This window comes from Oncorhynchus mykiss, chromosome 8 (assembly GCF_057628025.1).
Source record: "Oncorhynchus mykiss isolate SJ-2025 chromosome 8, ASM5762802v1, whole genome shotgun sequence".
In the NCBI taxonomy this organism is placed as follows: domain Eukaryota; kingdom Metazoa; phylum Chordata; class Actinopteri; order Salmoniformes; family Salmonidae; genus Oncorhynchus; species Oncorhynchus mykiss.
Genome location: NC_143029.1, coordinates 76,932,907 through 76,949,871, shown reverse-complemented (window position 1 = coordinate 76,949,871; position 16,965 = coordinate 76,932,907). Strand labels below are relative to the sequence as shown.

Sequence of the window (16,965 nt, the reverse complement as noted above, 5' to 3'; positions counted from 1 at the left end):
CAGGAGCTATCCAGTTTGAAATGGATCTGTGTTCATCTATCAGACTGGCCTCCCCCAGGAGCCTCACCCCTAATCAGATTTGGTAGCTGAGACCAAAATCGCATAGGACCACCTGACAGATGGAATAACGTGGGCATAGAGGTTATTTTCTGACACTGTGAAAATCATTGTGCTGGCACCTTCCTATATCGCCATTCACCAGCTGGTCTTTTTCAAAATGCACTGTTATTTAGGTTCAAACACAATGTTATTTTCACCATTTGTCAAACCGTCCCTGTGTCAACATCCAATAGTCGATTTTAAAGCATTATGAGAGTGGAGAGAGAAAATCATGAGAAGGTGAAACTGAAAAATGTCCCTCATATTGACAGCTAAATGGCCCTATACCAAGGGTGGAGACCAGTGGCAGTCGGTTCAGTTTAAGATGAGGGAAGATTATAATTTTTTTATGAGAATGGCTCATTTCTATTACAGCATATAATTCATATTCCATTCACCCAGCTCAATGTAACATCAATAGGTTTTGGCTACTACATAACTCACATTTTCCCTGTACCCATCATGAGGTTGTAACAACCTAGCCTATGAATGAAAGTTCATAACGTAGTTTGAGAGACATTTTTTGTAATCAAAGTGACAGTGACATTGAGTACCGCCTTGTACACTCTTCCTTGCATCTAGTGGATCTAGGATGTAATCATTAGCCCAGCAGTTGCAAACAACAGTTTCAAATTCAGGTAGTATGTTAATCCCCATTTCATTCCATTTAAGAAACGTTTTTTAACAGAATCGGCGGAATTAATACATCCTTGATCACACACAAACATTTCACTTTCATAGCAGCCAAATACAAAAAGCATGACCATTTGTTTGTTGTATAATTCCATCTCGCATATAAGAGCTCTCCTCTTCTCACCTTTTCCTCTTATTTGTGGACTTCAGTGTACAACACATCTGTCTGTGACCAGGTGAAAAAAACTTTCCAAGCCAAACCTTCATATCATAACTGCTAACCGCTAAGCACAGCCTACATCGCTGTCAACCTATTAGCAAGCGTCATTGTCAACATAGTAACTAGAACTAAGGCGTTAATAAACCCGCTACAATCATGCAGTAAAGTATACAGTCAGCAAGCAGTTTAGCAGTTACAACAGCAGACCCCTGTGGCGATACATTCATAAAACCAAAAGCTTACCTTGACTTGGAAGAGTTCCAGCGTTGGATAGCCATAGCCAGGTAGATATCATAGGGTGCCTCTCTGTGTGATCCATTTTTTCAAGAGGCTAGACTAGCTAGCTGCATTCACTAGCTACGTGAATGTGAAAAAAAATACAACAAAATATAACTAGCTCTCTCTATTGGTTCTTCGTTTTTTAAGAAATTTAACTATTATCTTTCTCTCTCTTTGAGTCAACTTCTCACCATATTTTATGCACTGCAGTGTTAGCTAGATGTAGCTTATGCTTTCAGTACCAGATTCATTCTCTGATCCTTTGATTGGGTGGACATGTCAGTTCATGTTGCAAGAGCTCTGATAGGTTGGAGGACGTCCTCAGGAAGTTGTCATAATTACTGTGTAAGTTCATGGAAAGGGGTGAGAACCATGAGCCTCCTAGGTTTTGTATTGAAGTCAATGTACCTAGAGGATGGAAACTAGCTACCCTACAGTGCTGTTGAGACTACTATAGACCTTCCTTGCTAAACAGTATTTGAATGAATTATTTGGTGACGTAAATATATTTAGTATAGTTTAATATTAAAAGGATAACTTTGTTTCATTATTTAAATGATGAAATTCACTGAGGATGTTCCAACCGTTCGTCCTCCACTGGTGGAGAACTTCAGTCATGACTGGCCACAGGCCCCTCATGTTGTACAATTCCAGTTCTTCTACACACTCAAGTTCATCATGTTGGAAAGAGAAGACCAAGATTAGTTCAATATTTGAATTATGAATCTTGTGCTTATCCTTAAAATAGTATTTGCGCACTCATACGAACTTGCTATCTCATCAGTGGTCTACTAACCAGTAAGTTAAATGCTCTGTATGAATCCAGCTCAACACACAATGCCATTGTGAGGTTGCAATTCGCATCTCTTCTTTTTACTCAGAGCAGAGCGCTGGAAAAGGCTCGTTTACATTTATTGAAATCCCATTTGTTCATTTTTCCATCTGCCAACTATCCACCTGTGAAACTAGATTCTAACCCTGGCTGAAGGGGTAGGGGCTTAGACGTCTACCCATTGCTGTTGTTTCCCGCCCATAAAACCGCTGAAGGGCCTCACAGCCCAACGCAGATCGTTACATTGTAAAGCACAGTGACAGAGCGGCACATAACATTAGCATTGAGAAGCTAAATGTGTCATAGAGAAATTAAACAAAACATTTCCCTTCCAATAAAATCAAATCAAATCATCAAATCAAATCAAATAAATAAATTGTTGCTAAACCAGTGGAGGGGAAGTTACACGTGAGGGGAAAATACACTGTATTCCATACAGGAAACACAATTAATGATAGATATGTAATTAGCAACTCCAATGGTTTGAAAGGTAAACACTGCAGCTACTCCCCAATGGATCACAGAGCAGGGTTAGAAGGGTCGCTATCGGTAGAGGAACAGAAAACATCAGGATCTCAGATGCAAATGACAAAATGTCAACAGAAAATGAACATTTTGGGGAAAGGAGCAATGTCAAGGAAAAATATGAAATGACAGGTGAGAACGTGTTGTGTACATGAATAACATGCACATCTACAGTAAACACAGGAGGAAAACAAAAGGACACAAATAAAAAGACACATTGCAAGCTGAAAAAAAAACATCTCAGGATTTATTGAGAAAATATTTGCTTTCCCAGTTCTGGTTACAAGGTAGAGCTATAACAGTGTAAGAGAGAGACTACTCCATGACTGAGTGAGCCGTATATTGAGCCCAGCATATCAAACACCGTGTGGGGGAACTGCAGCCCATTGTTTGGGAAAAATGTTCAAACATTTAAATTAGCTAGGAACATATCTGAAAGTAAACCATAACGGACGTGTAAAATGAAATTCATCCAAAACGAAAGAAAATTATTGCGATATCCTTATCAACCATCCCTAATTCTTATAATTCTCAAAAACTCTTCGACCATTCCTCCCTCTCCTCTCTATTTCTTTGGTTCTTGGTACTGGTGGTGCAGCTTCAACACATCTTCCTGGGAGACTCTGGTCCAGCCCTCACTGTGGACGTGGTATAGGTTGACCTGTCCTCCGCTGTAGGCATCTCGGTATGTGGCCTGGTAGATAGCCCTGCGGCCCAGCTCACACGCCTCTTCCACAGATAGATCCTGTCTCAGCCCGCTGTCCACCACACCGTACGCATACATGGACCCAGAGCCCACTGCAAACAGGTCCCCGCACACACGGTTCCCCTCCGAGTCCACGTAGTACAACCCTGAGGAAGCAGAGACCGGAATCAGTCTATACCATCTGACATTCAGGGAGGGGTAGGAGGAGAGCAAGGTAAAGTGGGTTAAAATATATATATATTTTTTCCCACTGCTAGTCTAAAAAAAATTCTCGGCCGACCACTTAATGGGGTCAGCCCTAGTGTGTAGCCTACACCTCAATTTCCCTGACACAGTTCAACACAGACTGACGGACGTTAGTACGTGCGTGCGTGCGTGCGTGTATAATATATATATATATTTATTATGTGTGTATAATATATATATATTATGTGTGTATAATATATATATATTATGTGTGTGTGTATATATATATTATGTGTGTGTGTGTATATATATATATACACATACATACATACACACACACACACACACATATATACATACATACATAAATACACACACACACATATATACATACATACACACAGACATATACAGTGCCTTGCGAAAGTATTCGGCCCCCTTGAACTTTGCGACCTTTTGCCACATTTCAGGCTTCAAACATAAAGATATAAAACTGTATTTTTTTGTGAAGAATCAACAACAACAAATCAAAAACTGAAAAATTGGGCGTGCAAAATTATTCAGTCCCTTTACTTTCAGTGCAGCAAACTCTCTCCAGAAGTTCAGTGAGGATCTCTGAATGATCCAATGTTGACCTAAATGACTAATGATGATAAATACAATCCACCTGTGTGTAATCAAGTCTCCGTATAAATGCACCTGCACTGTGATAGTCTCAGAGGTCCGTTAAAAGCGCAGAGAGCATCATGAAGAACAAGGAACACACCAGGCAGGTCCGAGATACTGTTGTGAAGAAGTTTAAAGCCGGATTTGGATAAAAAAATTCCCAAGCTTTAAACATCCCAAGGAGCACTGTGCAAGCGATAATATTGAAATGGAAGGAGTATCAGACCACTGCAAATCTACCAAGACCTGGCCGTCCCTCTAAATGTTCAGCTCATACAAGAAGAAGACTGATCAGAGATGCAGCCAAGAGGCCCATGATCACTCTGGATGAACTGCAGAGATCTACAGCTGAGGTGGGAGACTCTGTCCATAGGACAACAATCAGTCGTATATTGCACAAATCTGGCCTTTATGGAAGAGTGGCAAGAAGAAAGCCATTTCTTAAAGATATCCATAAAAAGTGTTGTTTAAAGTTTGCCACAAGCCACCTGGGAGACACACCAAACATGTGGAAGAAGGTGCTCTGGTCAGATGAAACCAAAATTGAACTTTTTGGCAACAATGCAAAACGTTATGTTTGGCGTAAAAGCAACACAGCTGAACACACCATCCCCACTGTCAAACATGGTGGTGGCAGCATCATGGTTTGGGCCTGCTTTTCTTCAGCAGGGACAAGGAAGATGGTTAAAATTGATGGGAAGATGGATGGAGCCAAATACAGGACCATTCTGGAAGAGCACCTGATGGAGTCTGCAAAAGACCTGAGACTGGGACGGAGATTTGTCTTCCAACAAGACAATGATCCAAAACATAAAGCAAAATCTACAATGGAATGGTTCAAAAATAAACATATCCAGGTGTTAGAATGGCCAAGTCAAAGTCCAGACCTGAATCCAATCGAGAATCTGTGGAAAGAACTGAAAACTGCTGTTCACAAATGCTCTCCATCCAACCTCACTGAGCTCGAGCTGTTTTGCAAGGAGGAATGGGAAAACATTTCAGTCTCTCGATGTGCAAAACTGATAGAGACATACCCCAAGCGACTTACAGCTGTAATCGCAGCAAAAGGTGGCGCTACAAAGTATTAACTTAAGGGGACTGAATAATTTTGCACGCCCAATTTTTCAGTTTTTGATTTGTTAAAAAAGTTTGAAATATCCAATAAATGTCGTTCCACTTCATGATTGTGTCCCACTTGTTGTTGATTCTTCACAGAAAAATACAGTTTTATATCTTTATGTTTGAAGCCTGAAATGTGGCAAAAGGTCGCAAAGTTCAAGGGGGCCGAATACTTTCGCAAGGCACTGTATATTTAAAAAATACACTTAAAAAAAATGTCTACCAATCGCTTGGTTGAAAGAACAGACAACTCAGTCGACCAAGATTATAATTTTTTTTTTTTAGTTAGGGACAGCCCTATCATCCACAAACACACTTCTCTCTCTCTCACACACAAACACGTAATAGATCCAAGTGCACACACCATGCGGTGCCCTCCAGAGGGAATGTGAACAGCTGCATCCTCTCAGAGCAAACCAAGCCCAGCAGAACCTGCTGACGAGGCACATCCCGAAACACTGCCTGCCTGTCTACCCCGGGGCGCTGCTCTAGGCCTTATTGATCCCTCCCAACACACCCAAATTAACTATCGACCCATACCGGGCCAAGCAGGACACCCGAACTCAGAGGAAAGATGGAAAAACTAAACAAAATCACAACCATATTCATATATACACACTCGCACATGCTACACTTGATAATGCAAGCACACATACACACACAAAATTCAGGCTGGTGTATTTGCAAGGATGACTTGCGAGACAGTTTAATCCCCAATGTGACACGCAGAGGGCTTGATCACAGTGACGCAGCAGCAGTGACTAGCCCCACCAGCCCGTGCTGTTCCACCAGAGAGCCAACCTACAGATGGTGAATCAGGGAGGGAAAAAGCCAGTCTCTCAACACCATCAAAACATGAACCTATGATAATTGTGAATCACACACACACACACACACACACACAGAGTACAGCTCCCAGGCCAGTTAAGGACAGCCTATTAGAGCAATTTCTTAAAGAAGTGTGCTTTAAGAAGTCACAATTGCTTTCAACTGGCAAATTGCACCTTCTATACGCATCGTTAGCTCTCTCTGATAATCACTAAGCTCCTGCCTATGCGCCAGGATAATTTGCCATTTTGGAGCTGCGAGTGAAGACTGAGGACTGGTTAAAAATGTAATAGAAGAGACTTTTCTAAAAGGCAGCCACTCATGCAAAGAGGCAGGGGGGAAGGAGGAGGGTGGCTCTTCAGGGCCAGGCAGGGATAAAAGCACCAACACCTCCACATCCATAAAACACCTGGGATCTATGTAGAGAACGCAGGAATGTAGATTGGGATGACGGAGGGGGAGGGAGAGTGCGTCACTGAGAAGCCGCACAGAAGATGAGGGGAGAGGGGGACGCTCATCATGGCAGAACAAAAGGGCTTAAATTCACGAGCCCACATAAACCTGCAGGAAGGCGGCGGGCTGCGAAAGGCGGAACGTTCCGGCATAGCGCCTCGCCTTCCACTCCACCAGTTAGGTGACAGGCGGTTAAGCTCTAGCTCTTTTTCATGTCAGCGCTGAGGAACATCAGAGTGACAGCCTTCAGAAGAGCAGGGGCTGGCATCAGACGGACGAGCAGAGTGTCTGTCTGTCTGAATGTGTCTGTCTCACTTAAACACATCACTGGCTCCGCTCCAAGGGAAAGGAGGCCAGGGGCTTCAAAAACAGATGCTCAGCCTCACACTCACTAGGGAACAGCAGCTTACCTATACTGTGCAGCTCCTGCTACCTGTGCAAATCCACTGACTCACTCACTTCAGGAGCCTATGTGGTTTGGTATTACAGTGCATTAACTTGGCCGTCAATGCATCATATAGTCTCTCTCCATTTTATGACGCTTACCCTTTAAAAGTAACTGTTAAATGTTCCCAGATTTCTTTGAAATATAATTAATAGTGAAAGTTTTCCTTCCCCCAAAAAATTGTAATTAAGTATGTTAATTGTGTTGGACTGGTGTGGGCGTACAGAATGTGTCACTAAAAATGATTCTTGCTTTTGAAGTGTTTTTTCCCCTTTAGCCACAAACAGGAGTAGAGTACGAGTCAACAACATTATTTGGATACGAGTTAACAGAATAAGAACTTTTAAAAGTGAGCTTTTCACTGGACAGTTACTTTAAGTCCACTGATCACAAAACATGAGACGATTTGTGTCCTAGAAACCAGCAACAGAACACGACCACGAGAGGTGTGCGTTAACTCACCATCTAGCAGCCAGGCACTAAGCCCGTTCACCATATGAGAGTCATGGCATTGAATGTTATTACCAGGCACTAAGCCTGTTCACCATATGAGAGTCATGGCATTGAATGTTATTACCAGGCACTAAGCCTGTTCACCATATGAGAGTCATGGCATTGAATGTTATTACCAGGCACTAAGCCTGTTCACCATATGAGAGTCATGGCATTGAATGTTATTACCAGGCACTAAGCCTGTTCACCATATGAGAGTCATGGCATTGAATGTTATTACCAGGCACTAAGCCTGTTCACCATATGAGAGTCATGGCATTGAATGTTATTACCAGGCACTAAGCCTGTTCACCATATGAGAGTCATGGCATTGAATGTTATTACCAGGCACTAAGCCTGTTCACCATATGAGAGTCATGGCATTGAATGTTATTACCAGGCACTAAGCCTGTTCACCATATGAGAGTCATGGCATTGAATGTTATTACCAGGCACTAAGCCTGTTCACCATATGAGTCATGGCATTGAATGTTATTACCAGGCACTAAGCCTGTTCACCATATGAGAGTCATGGCATTGAATGTTATTACCAGGCACTAAGCCTATTCAACATATGAGAGTCATGGCATTGAATGTTATTACCAGGCACTAAGCCTGTTCACCATATGAGAGTCATGGCATTGAATGTTATTACAGTCATATTAGTCAAGATCTTAACATACTTCATTAGATATATTTCTTGTGCCACTTAAGACTCTTAATCACCAGAATAACAGTGCTTGACATCATTGTAACCGCTAATGAGCTTTCTCTTAATCGAGATTGATTTAATTTAGATGACATTTACCTCTCCATTCAATCACTGGCATTGTAGCTGCTGCCATTCCTACTGCACTTATAGTGGGATCATTATTCACGCGATTTATTGCAGGATTTAATACAAGTCACCAAGGTCCCAGGCAGTCTGAAAGTCCACACATACTCCACACTCTGTGAACAAAGCTCATCGATCAAGCAGAACCACTTTATGCATGGACCCAATTGTCCGGGCCGAGACCTTGCGTCAATCACCACGCCGGCTCTGCCTGGCCCACAGTCCCAGCCTATCAATCTCCCATCACAGCGTCATGGTGCAGCCCTCTTTAAGCACACCTCATGTACTGTAAATGTAGGCTACTGGCTATTACCTCACAGCATCTAAAAACACAAGTTAAATACACAAAAGTAAGCAAGTGTGACAGCAATGCCATCTAGTGGGAGACAACCAAAATGCACTCAATCCAGTACTTAGCCTACTTTCTGAACTGTGTTGGTAACTGTTGACAGCTGATGTGTTGTAAACATTTTCACAAGCAGCAGAGACAGGAGAAGTTCACTCAATCCCTGCTAACTATTGCTATTATGAACCACAAAAAATAATATATACACACACACACACACCTCATTCTCTGAGCAGCTACTAACTCATGCTATATGTTGCCTACCTTTGGTATGAGTATGGGAAAACAGTTTACATAGTTGGCTAGTTCACCGGATCATAGTGTAAACAAATACAACTACATGTACAGGTATGACTGGGGTTCCACTGTAACATAGCTACGTCAATTGGGGTAACACGTGTGCTCAGAGTGTAGGAGTTTTAATTACCTGGCCCCCTCTTGTCCCAACCACACACCATGGTGCCCATGCTGAGGCCCATGCCTTTATACTGGTACACCATATTTGCCAGAAGCTTGGAGGCAGCTGCCACAGAGATGCGCTCCTTGTTGCGAAGCTCATAGACGCGACACTGGCGGGCCAGTAGGCGCTCCCAGAAGCTGCAGTCTGCTGCACCTCCAGCCATGGTGCCCAGCAGGTACGGGTTAATCTCTATAACCTTCTTTACAGTCTGGGAGGCGATGTAGGCGCCAGCTGTGGCCCGAGAGTCCACCGCCACGATGACGCCATGTTGGAACTGTGGAATGATGACAAATGGGATTGCAGGTTAGTTAAAGAGGGCCAGCTACTCTTGACTTGAGAAACTGGTGGCCTTACTGCCTGTCAGTTGATGGTTTCTTTCTGCTACAGAGAAGTTGATCCAACACTTTTAGAAGGATACAAATTCTCATGAACAACGTTTAGGCCAGTATGTAATGTATACTTAGCAAGTAACCTTTACCCTGGATAGGACTATGTAACTAAGTGCAAAGTGAAATTACTGACAAATGCCAAGAAAATAAACTGTGGCTACTAGCTAGTATGTGACACATTTGGATAAAGCAAACTTGTAATCTAGCTGGAGAACTGTCAGTACTGTCAAGCTACTGTAGGCAGTTATTTAAATAGCTAGCTTGCAAGCTTGGCTAGCTTTGGCAATGAGCAAGCACAATTAACACGCTAACATAAGCTAGCTAACCATCAAGAAAACTGAAAAATAGACAAAGCAAGAAACTCAAGAACACGTCACCAATATAGCTAGATATAGCTGATATCAAATACAATTATCACGGATATCATTTTAGTTAATGTGTGAGTTATTTTACATTAAAAAAAGGCTTTAACTAGCCATCTTAATTTACTTTGAAAGCCAAGGTGGTAGTCCCATGGAGAAATTCTATTTTTCTCTCCGGGCCGTCCTTGTCGTCAGGGCCGAGTGAAGCTTTTATGGCGAAATTAAGTCTGTCGCCCGGTGCAGCCCCAAATCCCAAGTCGGTCTGACCGAATCGACAACCAAATGAAAAAGACCGGTCATTATTAAATGAAAAATCCGCAGACTCACTCTGCAAGACACTAGACAACGCCATCTTTGAAAGTGTTTTGGAGATCAACCGACATACACGTCTCATTCTATGGTATTTTTGCGAATGCACAATTGGATGTGCATCCCGCCACCTACTGTACGGGAGGAAAAGAGGATGACACTTCATAACTTTTGAACGGTACTAACGACTCTGGGATTTATATATACCATTCAAAAGTTTGGGGTCACTTAGAAATGTCCTTGCTTTTGAAAGAAAAACACATTTTTTTGTCCATTAAAATAACATCAAATTGATCAGAAATACAGTGTAGACATTGCTAATGTTGTAAATGACTATTGTAGCTGGAAACGGATATTAATGGAATATCTACATAGGCATACAGAGGCCCAATATCTTGTTCTGAGAAATTAATGCTATTCCCGGAGTCGCTTCTTCACTGTTGACATTGAGACTGGTGTTTTGTGTGTACTATTTGATTAAGCTGCCAGTTGAGGACTTGTGAGGGGTCTGTTTCTCAAACTAGACACTCTAATGTACTTGTCCTCTTGCTCAGTTGCGCACTGGGGCCTCCAACTTCCTCTTTCTATTCTGATTAGGGCCCGTTTGCGCTGTTCTGTAAAGGGAGAAGAACACAGCATTGTACGAGATCTTCAGTTTCTTGGCAATTTCTCTCATGGAAAATATTTAATTTCTCAGAACAAGAATAGACTGACGAGTTTCAGAAGAAAGGTCTCTGTTTCTGGTCATTTTGAGCCTGTAATCGAACTGATGCTCCAGATACTCAACTAGTCTAAAGAAGGACAGTTTTATTGCTTATTTAATCAGAACAACAGTTTTCAGCTGTGCTAACATAATTCTAAAAGTGTTTTCTAATGATCAATTGGCCTTTAAAATTATAAACTTGGATTAGCTAACACAGTGCACCATTGGAACACATGAGTGATAGTTGCTGATAATGGACCACTGTGCGCCTATGTAGATATTCCATAAAAAAATCAGCCGTTTCCAGCTACAATAGTCATTTACAACATTAGCAATATCTACACTGCATTTTGGATACATTTAATGTAATTTATGGACAATTAATGGACAAAAAAAATGTGCTTTTCTTTCAAAAACAAGGACATTTCTAAGTGACCCCAAACTTTTGAACGGTAGTGTATACCTAAAATGTTATTAAATAAATCAAACAACTTTACTGTTAAAAAAAATGTATAGATCTGATCCCTACACAGGTACAAGGGGAGCCTCGGAGGGCAGGCCTTCTTCTGGCACCAGTACCCCTTGCATGTCTTCAGATGTAAAATCTTTATGTCCAAAAGACTTTCCTGCTGCAGTCACAATGTCCAGTTTAAAGACTTCGTTGAGACTTGAGTTGTACAGTTTCTAAATGTGGCCAGGAACTCTACCTTTTTAACACACAGGGTATTGTTTGACTGGCAGCAAACTTTTACTACAGGTTGTGGTGCATCCACTACCCTAAGTTCACTAGCATCACTTGTTTAATAAATTATTTTAATCGCCTCCGCATAGGAGATTCGATTGATCACTAACTTTTGCCAACTCAATCTCCTTCACTCCAGGAACTCGGGATCATGAACCCCACCACAATTGCAACACCGTCGTCCTTCTACACATCGTTCTTCAGTATACTCTGTCCGTCTGCACACACTTGAAACAACAATCCAGTTCTTACACTGCAGTGGTTTGGGAACGAAAGCTCTAACACTGTATCTTACATAACCAAGCTTCACATGCGTAGGTAGATGCTCTTTGTCAAAAAAAACAATAGGACCAACAGACTTTCTTCTTCTCTCCATTCACCCAGCAAGTCAGAAGCCGGGCACCAACCACACCAGGAATTCTCCTTAGGTATTCAACATGAACATCCATCGTCACCCCTGAGATGACTCTTTTGACGGGTGATCTACTCCGAAGTTCAAAGCACGAAACTTCTGTTGTCCGGATTCTTTTGAGGCCCACTGCAATCTTCCTCTGTTCTTCAGAAATACAATGAATCAAAATAAGACACCCCCCCCAAAAAAGTAAGCAAATCACTATCATTCGTAGACGTATCCTTCACTCCAATTTTAGACAATTTCCTTTTTGTTCCAGTTTGACACTGCTGTTGTCCATTCAGGACTTTCATCTTCACCAACTTAGCTTGATGCTCTGCTCGATTCGAACTCAGCTTTCACTCCACTCCATGCCATTTTACTCCACCTCTCTGTATTTTCTCTCGCTCTACTGATCTCCTCTTCCCCACACCTAGAGTCAAGACCAAAGATGTTGCATGACTCCCGGCATCTTTCTTTTCTGTCTTCTTTGAATCGAAGACGCCAAATGCTAAGAGCGGCCACTATTGCACTGGCAGGATGCCAACCGCTGTTAAACTTAATCGAAGAAGAAATAGTATCTCACTGGCAGATTGTGGCAGCAGCTCTCATCTAATTTATTCCTTGCTTGTTGCCAACCTTTCCTCTTCATTCTCTCCCTCTCCACCCACACCCTGTATCTGCCCCACCATCTCTGCATGCATTGCCCTTACTTTCTGTAAAAAGTGGCCAGTGATTCTATTTACTTTACATTTTCCTTAAATCTACCCTAGCCCAAGAATGAACTAAAGAAGCATAATAGTCCCTATGTTCCGACTACTAAAAATAGTCCCTATGTTCCGTTTCTAGGCGAATTGGCTCTGGCAGTCCAAACATCCAAATACTCCATCTAAACGTGAATTAATTCTCAATTGCGGTACAGTTCTAGAAACATAAAGCCCTCTACCATCATATCACATCAAAATAAATTCCCAAATGCTAAATATAGGCTACATTTACTGTACACTATTTTAACCGGTTTTAACAGAGTTGCCGCCAACAGTATTTTTTTGTGACAACACAATTATGGTGTCCGTCTTCCGTTTACACACAGGTGTTCGGAGATGCAGATAGCTAATTAGCAGAGGTAGTCACCTCTGTCTTCCATCTGTTTTCTGTAAACAAGAGCTGTAACATGGAAATATGGCTGATATGAAATATACGTTCCTTATGTTTCCAAAACCGTACTGCAAGCGATGAATGTTAACGTTCAGCACGAGTGTCGGGGCTCTTCATTAAACTCCCCCGGCCAAAAGATATACGTTCATGAATAGACGCTTAAGGTAATTAGCAGCTATGAATGGGCTAAATCTACCCCTACCCTCTAACCCCAACCATCCCCCTTCCCCATTTATCAATCCCTATTTCTTATCTTCCTCACTCTCTTCTTTTCCCCTCTTCAGCACCCTCTCCCTCTCTCTGTGGTACTCCTCTCTCAGATCCTCCCTGTCTCTTCGGCAATATCCTTGGGCAGTGATGTGGAAAAGGTCCACACAGTTCCCTGAATATGCATCTCTGTGTGTGGCCCTGTACACAGCTTCTCTGGCCAATGAGATAGCCTCCTCCTCATTCAGGCTCCACCGCACCTCTCCATCCAGCACTCCGTAAGCATAAGGCGAACCTGAGCCAACCGAGAAGAGCTCTCCCTGCAGCCGGGTGCCATCACTGCACACATAGAACAGCTTTGGGCCACAACGATCCCTGACAGGGGATCTTGTCAGGTCCACGTCAGTTACTGCATGTCTTGTTCTCTCACAGGCACTGTCAGTCAAGTCATCTTGACTACAAGCATCACTAGTTGACATTACTGTCTCTTCAACGGGCCGTTTTGCTGGAGAGATGCTGTCGTCTCTGCCTGATCCCATCCTATCAACTCTTTTTCCCTTGAATTCCTCCACCCTAACCTCCTCTACATCCCAGCCACAAAGAGTGGCTGCCACACACACATCAGTCCCCTTAAAGGGGTGCAGCATATGAGAGAGGAGCTTGGCAGAACCAGTAATTGACAAGCGGCGGCCGTGGCGTAGCTGGTAAAGGCGGATCTCTCTGGCCAGGATTCTCTCCCATAGCATGCAGTCTGCACCACTGCCTGAAGTGGTGACCAGTAAATGGGAGTGGATGGGCAGGATCTTCTGGGCAGAGGGACAGGCGACAAGCCCTGAGCAGCTGGCACGTGTGTCTGCCGCTGCTATAACACCTCCTTGGAACACAAAGGCCAGGGTAGTGGTTCCATGAGACAAAGGGAATGGGCGGCGGGTGGGTGGTGATGAGGAGGTGGACAGGGAAGAAAGGGACGTGTGTCTGTTGTCACAGCGGAAAGGAACAGAGCTCTGAGGAGGAGGTATGAAAAAGCGCAAAGGGACCCCTCCATCTCTCTCAGATGATTTAAACCTTCCCCAACCAAGGATCCTTTCATCAGCCATGTCCAGGAGAGGAGTGGTATCTCCCATAGGCCCAGATAGTGAGGCAGGACTGTTCCACATGTGAGACATAGGGGTGTCCTGAAAGCCACTGACGTCTTGTAAAGCCATTGTGATGGTCTTTTGCTGACGGATTGTGGTAGATATCAATGCAATAAAGATCACAAAACAGACTCAATCTCCCTACAAAAACAGATTTACTGTCCCTTGAATTTGAGTAAAAGGTTGATGCTCAGTGTAATCTCTCAATAAGGAGAGGCAATAACATTTAACAGCTCAGAGCAATCCATAATCCAGAGAAAGTGTCCTTAGGCTTGTTCAAATTCTCCCAGTGAAATCCATTTTTACGGCCTTGTATATGACAGTCCTGCTTGGTATCAACTCTCTCCCCAAATACAATGACACTGAACTTGAAGTGTTTTTATATAGCAGTCTGACACACACATGCGCGCACAAACACACACACACTAATATTTCTCACAAGCATTTAGCTTGACTTAGCGATATATGATAGTGCTTCTGTTGTGATGGTGATACGATATAGAGAAGCGACTCTACAAACACTACAGGGTCAATTCTGAGGCAGCTTGTCAATAGGCCACATTAGTGAAGCGACACTTGTACTTGCATAAACATGTCCTCTTGTTGCATTTTTTTTCACATTTAATGTAATTTTATATCTGTGAGTTATATTTGAAGGTAAATCCAATTATTATTATTATTCACAAAAGGGTTGTTACCCTTCAAAAAGAACAAGAAAGAGTTTTTCGACACCATCTCGACACCATCTCATATTGTTCTGAATTCGTTTCTGTTGTTAGAAACAGATAAGATTAGCATTCATGCAACATTATTTTGTTGAAATATAATTTGATCTCAGAAATTAAGGTAAGTAATTGCACCAAAATTGGCCATTTTAATTTATAGGACTCATAATATTAAATAAATATTATGCCCAACGTTTGATTTGGACTAAACCTTTTTCTAGTTTACCATCCAACCTTTTTATCGAGTAAAGTACATGTTGCATAAACAAATGTCACGACAGGCCTTGTCGGTAAATGTTCCAAATCCCGACAAAACAAAATACGCTAGACAATTAATTATGTGAAAAATAACGGTGGAAATGCTTTTATGCTCAAATATTGATATATTAACCATCATATTGAAGTCAACTTGGAGTCACGCAATGACTAGTCATGTGGTCCTCCCACTACGGCTCAGGAAAGTATGCAGGTTATTAGGCTACAGATTAAATGAATTATGATGAACTTCACAGGGTGGTGAAAGTGCACAGTGATGAGCTTGATGCTCCTTTCCAATAAATACAGTGCCTTCAGAAAGTATTCATGCCCCTTGACTTATTCCACATTTTGTTGTGTTGCAGCACGAATTTAAAATGGTTTAAATGTTGTTTTTTTTGTTACCTATCTACACACAATAACCCATAGGGAAAGGGGAATATATACAAGATGGCGCCGGAGGGGAGGGCTGCCATCTTATTGGTTCTTAACCAACCATGCTATTTTGTTAGTTTTTTTTGTGTGTTTTTTGCACAAAATGTTGCTGCTTCCATCTCTTATGACCGAAAAGAGCTTCTGGACATCAGAACTGGGATTACTCACCTCAAATTGTATAAGGAGTTCTTCTTCAATGAGTCAGACGCAAGGGATATACTACAGACACACGACCAGGCCCAGATCCCCGTGATTCGCTGGAAAAGGAAACGTAGGTTTCGCGGAAAGAGATCAGGATGCCTTGTGAGGATCAGGTAACGAGTGGCTTATCTGCCCTTTCCTTCTGTTCTGATAGCTAACGTCCAATCGCTGGAAAATGAATGAGAGGAACTGAAAGCACGTATATCCTATCAACGGGACATGAAAAACTGTAACATCTTGTGTTTCACCGAGTCGTGGCTGAACGTCGACATTAAGAACATACAGCTGGTGGGTTATACACTCTATCAGCAGGACAGAACAGCAGCCTCTGGTAAGACACGGGGCAGGGGCCTATTCATATTTGCAAATAATAGCTGGTGCACATTATCTAAGGAAGTCTCAAGGTTTTTCTCGCCTGAGGTAGAGTATCTCCTGATAAGCTGTAGACCACACTATCTGTATTTTTCGTAGCTACATACCACAACAGACCGAGGCTGGCACTAAAACCACACTCAATGAGCTGTATTCTACCATAAGCAAACAGGAAAATACTCATCCAGAGGCGGCGCTCCTAGTGGCCAGGAACTTTAATGCGGGGAAACTTAAATCAGTTTTACCTCATTTCTATCAGCATGTTAAATGTGCAACCAGAAGGGAAAAAATTCTAGACCACCTTTACTCCACACACAGAGATGCATACAAAGCTTTCCCTTACCCTCCATTTGGTGAATCTGACCATAACTCTAACCTCCTGATTCCTGCTTACAAGCAAAAATTAAAGCAGGAAGCACCAGTGACTCGGTCTATAAAAAAGTGGTCAGATGAAGC

The 16,965-nt window shown here is 42.4% G+C and overlaps 1 protein-coding gene and 1 pseudogene across 2 annotated transcripts; both read right to left on the bottom strand.

Annotated features, from left to right (window-relative positions):
- Positions 1-2,805: 2,805 nt before the first annotated feature.
- On the bottom strand, positions 2,806-10,300 carry psmb5 (proteasome 20S subunit beta 5). The gene is made up of 3 exons (XM_021613832.3): positions 10,003-10,300; positions 9,092-9,398; positions 2,806-3,440 (listed from the first exon to the last, which is right to left on the bottom strand). The coding sequence occupies exons 1-3, from the start codon at positions 10,267-10,269 to the stop codon at positions 3,154-3,156; spliced, it is 861 nt and encodes a 286-aa protein (XP_021469507.1). The 5' UTR covers positions 10,270-10,300; the 3' UTR covers positions 2,806-3,153.
- Positions 10,301-12,288: 1,988 nt separating this feature from the next.
- LOC110530986 (proteasome subunit beta type-5 pseudogene) lies at positions 12,289-14,870 on the bottom strand (annotated as a pseudogene). The gene has a single exon (XR_016482629.1). The product of XR_016482629.1 is annotated as a proteasome subunit beta type-5 pseudogene (transcript).
- Positions 14,871-16,965: the final 2,095 nt, after the last annotated feature.

What these genes read in the sequence shown, in the direction of transcription:
- psmb5 (XM_021613832.3), bottom strand. Translation starts at nt 10,269, where the DNA reads ATGAGACGTGTATGTCGGTTGATCTCCAAAACACTTTCAAAGATGGCG. An exon ending in CTACCACCTTGGCTTTCAAA is followed by an intron (nt 9,399 to 10,002) that starts GTAAATTAAGAT and finishes ATCATTCCACAG; the next exon opens with TTCCAACATGGCGTCATCGT. An exon ending in TTGGGACAAGAGGGGGCCAG is followed by an intron (nt 3,441 to 9,091) that starts GTAATTAAAACT and finishes CTGCTTCCTCAG; the next exon opens with GGTTGTACTACGTGGACTCG.